General features: G+C 39.1%; 1 protein-coding gene across 7 annotated transcripts in view; it reads left to right on the top strand.

The window, feature by feature from the left end:
• Positions 1–6,211, top strand: part of GRAMD3 (GRAM domain containing 3) — a 141,548-nt gene that overhangs the window by 119,622 nt on the left and 15,715 nt on the right. For all 7 annotated transcript variants that reach the window (XM_011981207.1, XM_011981208.1, XM_011981210.1 and 4 more), the window contains 2 exons: positions 791–894; positions 5,463–5,558. In XM_011981207.1, the coding sequence (XP_011836597.1) occupies positions 791–894; positions 5,463–5,558 (200 nt within the window). The remainder of the gene's footprint in view (positions 1–790; positions 895–5,462; positions 5,559–6,211) is intronic.

Below are 6,211 nucleotides of genomic sequence, written 5' to 3'. Positions count from 1 at the left end.
AAAAAAAAAAAAAAAAAAAAAAAAAAAGATCACAGAGGAGAAAAAGAAACAGTTCTCCATGGGGTATGGAGTCACCCAAGATGGTTCCATGATACCCTTCCCTTCTTTATTTATTGCTGAAATGCACATGGTTACATTGCTTTAAGATTTAGGATAACAAGCCTGGGGCAAGAGAGGCCACTAGAAGAAGACTAAAAGAAAACTCACATCCTTAGACATGGACAGACACGTGCTGATGCCACTATGAAGGGTGTGATGGTCACCTAAATATCTTGCCCAGCATGCTAGTTAAGCACGCCTACTGGGCTCTGCAGTGATTCATCAAGGGGCCCAAAGTTCCATTCTAGCCTCTCTTGATGTGCAAAAGTTGAGGCAAGATGCTGGGTTCCTGCCATGACCTTCAGACAGAAAGTGTGGGTTATGTGCTCTTCCTCTAGTGAGGCCATCTATTTCGAAAACAGTCATTAGGAAAACACTGGGGAAAAGGGGAACAGGTGTACTAATACCAGCACATGATAGAGGAGACTTGTAAAACACCATTCTTCGTCTCAGGTACAATAGTAGATTTGCCTTTTCATTCTGATATTTAAACTGAAGTTGGTAAGACTTTGAATTTAAAAACAAACTGGTTGCCACAGCTTTCTTTCCATAAAGATGACAGAAGAAGAGGCAATAAAACTTTTGAGTATGAATGTATTCTCTGCCCATCCTTGAGTCACCAAAATATATACATGGTTTTTATTTTCAATGGAAATTCTAAATGATGCTGTACCTGTGTGTATTCTCCCAGGCTTTACCTGTGCGCTACAGAAAGAAATACTATACCAAGGAAAGCTCTTTGTATCAGAAAACTGGATTTGTTTTCATTCTAAGGTCTTTGGAAAAGACACAAAGGTTGGTATAATTAAAAAATAAATTAAAAAAAGCTAACCCTATACTTTATTGTATATGGCAAATATTAATCGTCTTAAATTTAGCTATATTTATAGATACTTATATTATGGTTAATTTTTTATGCCAAGTTTCCTTTGTTGTAATTCCAAATACTATAGGTTCTAAATGCCTCCAGATGACACTAACTTCCCTTTTTCCCTAAGCATTATTTTCTCACTCATTTCTTTATATACATATACCTCACATATACACATGTACCTCACCCATAGCCATACCCTAAATCCTTTTTACTCAGATGTCACCAGCGAACACTCAAAGTTGTTTATATGGAGGGTGTGCCATGATTTTCAAACACATACATTTAAACCAAAATCATTTCTTTTAAGAAACATCAATTTTTATACCATATTCATACCAGTTATCAGTGATGTCTAGGACAGCAGGCCAATAAATAAGCTACTTATTAGCACTCCCTTTGTACCCTCACCAGCACAAAATGAGCAGGAAGTGGAGCAGTTAAGGCCTAGCCTGGGGAAGTCAGACACCCTCGATCCCAAGTGTACTCTGATACTACATCTTTTCATTATTATTAAACACAGATTTGGGGGAGTAGAGACACATGACATCCTGAGACATTAAGGAGAACAGCCTAAAGGAATTGGCACTGTCCTCTAAACTGGGGACCGTGGAACTGTGGCCTATCACGGAAAAGATAATTCTATCCCACTGACTTTTCTTTACCTTTGAGCTATGATGTCACATCACAGTTCATTCAGGCCTCCAGAATAACACCAGAGAAACACTTCTTGGGTTTGCATGACCTCAGTGAGTTTTCAATCATTCTGATTCATGAGTGTGAAGAAGCAACTCTCATAGTCATGAAGTAGCTGATGAAAACTTTTTGTTTTGAGTGGTAGATGTGCCTTATTTAAATATTCTTTCTAAAACCACTGGCAATTGCATAAAGACCACTTAACAAATCTAATAGGAATATTTTCTTTTGTTGGTGTTGGAGCTGAAGACTAGCATACTATTCTTTAGGTAAAACATATTCTTTTTATATTGATTTTTTATCATATAGAGCTATGTTTAGATAAGCATTATTTGATTGACAGTATTATCTGAATCAGTATAATACAAATCAATATGAAGCAGTATTTCATCTATTTCTACATTTCTGGATTAAAGGTCTTGTTCATAGAATGGGGAAGGGGATTGGGTAGTACTGATCAATGTGATATAGTTCTCAGGAATTCATATACAGCCAACATGTCTGAGCAGAGCAGCAGGGACTGAAGACACTAATGAACAAAGCATTAGTCTTTGTTAAGCGACTGGGGGATCCACAAAGGCAGTCAGTGCACTTTCAAGCTGATATGATTCTAGCAATGATTTTAAAGTTCTACTTCTACCTAAGAACTGATAAAAAGAAGTTAGAAGAAGTGACCCTGGTTTTTTGAAGACATGGATATACTAAGATTGCTTTTGCAGTGTGTAACCTACGGAGGCAGGAGACTGAAAATTAGCAGGGCGTGGGAATAAGAACCATGATAGTGACTTGTATGTTCCATCCCTTCTAAGGATGGTGTCAAAGGAGATTTGGGCTTCAGAGATGTTGCAGAATTTCCTCACTGCCAATGGACCTCAGTCCAGCGTGATCCAGTATGAGCTGAAGGCACCCAAACAATTGCTCTACCGTGGGAACTTTCTAATCAAGTTCCCCTTCTAAAGCAGTTTACCCTGGAAAAATGTTACCATTACCCTGGAAAAATATTATCATTTACCCTGGAGAAGTATTAATAAAGTGTAGCCTTAATTTAATCAGGACCTTTTTAGTCAGCCTGTTGGTATTTTCTGATGCTAGTAAAATTAGCATGCATGTATCACATTCTGTCTAGGCTCAAACTGAAAAGTGATTTAAGCTTTATTTTACAAATGTTATCTGGTTGTAATTTTATACTCATGAAGCAATTGATTGAAAACTTTCTTAAGGGTGTTCCATGCCTTAGATTATGAAAAATCTAAATTTATAGCCCTTTGCCACTGTGTGTTTGTATTACTGCTCAGAAATAAAATTAGACTCATTTTTTTTTAAATCATGATCTAAGTAGATCTCAAATTCTTTTTTTCCAAATTTATCCCAACTTGTAAGTTCTGAATTGCCTCCTGTCTTTGAAAAATATTGTGAGTGGAGTTCTTTGGCAAACAGTTTTTAGAAAATGTCTCAATTGGATTATCCCTTGTTCTTCCATAGTCTTCCTGCCTAGATCATTGAGGGCAATAAATAAGCCCATCTCATAAACCCAGATGTGAATGCAAATATTCAAAATTAAAAGCTCATTTTGCGGTCAGGCACGGTGGCTCACACCTGTGATCCCAGCACTTTGAGAGGCTGATGCGGGTGGATCACCTAAGGTTGGGAGTTCAAGACCAGCCTGGCCAACATGGAGAAATCCCGTCTCTACTAAAAATACAAAATTAGCTGGGTGTGGCTGGGCGTGGTGGTTCACACGTGTAATCTCAGCACATTGGGAGGCTGAGGTGGGCAGATCACCTGAGGTCAGTAGTTTGAGACCAGCCTGACCAACACAGAGAAACCTCGTCTCTACTAAAAATACAAAATTAGCCAGGCATGGTGGCACATGCCTGTTATCCTAGCTACTCGGGAGGCTGAGGCAGGAGAATCCTTTGAACCCGGGAGGTTGAGGTTGCGGTGAGCCGCGATCGCACCACTGCACTCCAGCCTGGGCAACAAGAACGAAACTCCATCTCAAAAAAAAAAAAAATTAGCCGGGCGTGGTGGCACATGCCTGTAATCCCAGCTTCTCAGGAGGCTGAGGCAGGAGAATCACTTGAACCTGGGAGAAGGAGGTTGCCGTGAGCTGAGATCGCACCACTGCACTCTAGCCTGGGCAACAAGAGCAAAACTCCGTCTTAAAAAAAAAAAAAAAGCTCATTGTGCTTGCTTCCGTCAAGCTGGCAGTACTTACATAAAGCCCATCTCTTCTCCACTTTTGAGAATATGTGAGGCATTTTCAAGAAGTAGATGTTCTGTTTTCAGGGATTAAAGTAATGGCGATCCATTTTCCTTTGAGATCAAATTTGGTTGGAGAGGTATAACATAAATTATCATAAACTTCTGTTCTTTGTGCCATTTGATACATTCTTATAGCACATTGTATTGAAAAGAACCCACATTTTGAATCAGACTGGCTTGAGTTCCATCTTTGTAACTTCTTATGTATGATATGCAGCTCTCTAAATAAATTTCTTTATTTCTTATAATATTGACTGTGTAGGATCATCATAATTAAATTCTATCTGGTAAACAGGTATCAATTATTGTAGCTTCTATAGTTACTGTTGTTGTTATTCTTTGTTGAGCCAGAAAAGTATTTAAAGTTCTTTTATTTCACCCATGCTGATTTCATAAACAAGTGAGGAGGTAAATGAAATTTTTGTTCATCACTGGGCATTTTGCATATATTATCTTACTTAATCCACAGAAAATCCTGAGAAGTAGATGAGACTATCTCCAATTTATAAATCAAGAAACTGAGGCCTAGAACAGATGGCTTACAAGGGGAAGTAGGCCATGTAGATACAGGTTGAGTATCCCCTATCCAAAATACTTGGGACCAGAAGTGTTTTGGATTTCAGATTTTGCAATGTCTGCCAATATATAACTGGCTGAGCATTCCTAATCCAAAAATCCAAAATCTGAAATGCTCCAGTGAGCATTTCCTTTGACCATCAATATCAGCATTCAAAAACTTTTGGATTTTGGAATAGTTTGGATTTCTGATTTTCAGAGTAAGGATGCTCAACCTGTAGTAACAGAACTAAGCCAAGGCGGGTGGATCAGAATGTCGGGAGTTCCAGACCATCCTGCCTAACACGGTGAAACCCCGTCTCTACCAAAAATACAAAAAAATTAGCCGGAGCATGGTGGCGGGCACCTATAGTCCCAGCTACTTGAGAGGCTGAGGCAGGAGAATGGCGTAAACCTGGGAGATGGAGCTTGCAGGTAGCTGAGATCACGTCACTGAACTCCAGCCTGGGCGACAGAGCGAGATTCTGTCTCAAAAAAAAAAAAAACTGAGCCAAGAATTCAGGTCCCAGGTTTTCTCTCCAGTGATGGTCCTATTATACCAGTGCTTTTTAACATTTTCCCCCCAACATGCACCTAAAGACAGAGGAGAGTGGGGACATGTGGAAGTTAGCCCAAAGTGGATGACCAGAAGCTTGAAATTTCTTTAGAGCCTTGGGCTTATTAAAATGAATATACATTTTGCATTCTATTTTCATGTCTGAAGATAAAGGTTTCCCACCAAGATCTTCAGTCCAATCGATGATTCAGATTTATCCTCCGGCTCAGTAAGCACCATTTTGAGGAGCTCAGTGACACATCCCTGCCACTCTGTAAGATTGACTTTTCTTCATGGAGGCTGGGGAGCTTGCTGCTGGTTTTGATTTCTGTTTACTTTTTTTTTTTCCCTTTAATGTGAAGATTCGAAGTGCTGTTCTGTCAAGTCTGAACTGGCATTAACTTGCCGATTCTGTTTCAGATCTCTATTCCAGCTTTCTCAGTAACCCTAATAAAGAAAACCAAAACTGCTCTTCTAGTGCCAAACGCCCTGATCATAGCAACGGTCACAGACAGGGTGAGTATGCAGCGGAGCGAAGGCACCTTCGCTCTGTCCTCCTGCTCTGGGCTCTGCTGCCTGAGGGCCCTCTTGCCAAGGACCAAGACTCCAAACCATAAATATCATCATCCCCTTTGGTGAATCAGGAAAATTCTATAAGACTAATTTTAAAAATTATAGCCTGTAGACATTCATGTAGTGCTGTTTCCCTTCACAAGGTGATTTATTCTCATAGAAGTGTTGCCAATTTTGAATTTCCTGCTGACTTAATTATACTTGCCTGACCAAGGTCAAAAAAATAAAATGCTGTCTCAACTTCAGCTAGGTCAGGCTAACATCTGCTAGATCAGGCTAAACTGGTATATTCAGTTCCTTTAATAGTCTTAAAGAAGAAAAAAATTTAAAAAAAAAATATATATATATATACATATATATATATATACACACACTTGAATTGGCACCCCAATAAAACAAGATTTCAAAAAGAGATGACATTAATATGCAAGAAACTCTATTATCAATCCCAAAAGGGGAAAATCCTCAGGTAATGGCTGTAGGGCATGCCTGAAGAACAAATGGACCAGACTGGAAAAGAATTCCATGCAAAAGACAGTATGATTGAGTAGGAAGAATAACAGAGATATCATAAAGGCACACTGGTTCTTGCTACA

This window comes from Mandrillus leucophaeus, unplaced genomic scaffold (genome assembly GCF_000951045.1).
Source record: "Mandrillus leucophaeus isolate KB7577 unplaced genomic scaffold, Mleu.le_1.0 Scaffold221, whole genome shotgun sequence".
NCBI lineage: Eukaryota > Metazoa > Chordata > Mammalia > Primates > Cercopithecidae > Mandrillus > Mandrillus leucophaeus.
The sequence above is the reverse complement of the archived record's forward strand: the minus strand, read 5'-3'. Positions and strand labels throughout refer to the sequence as shown.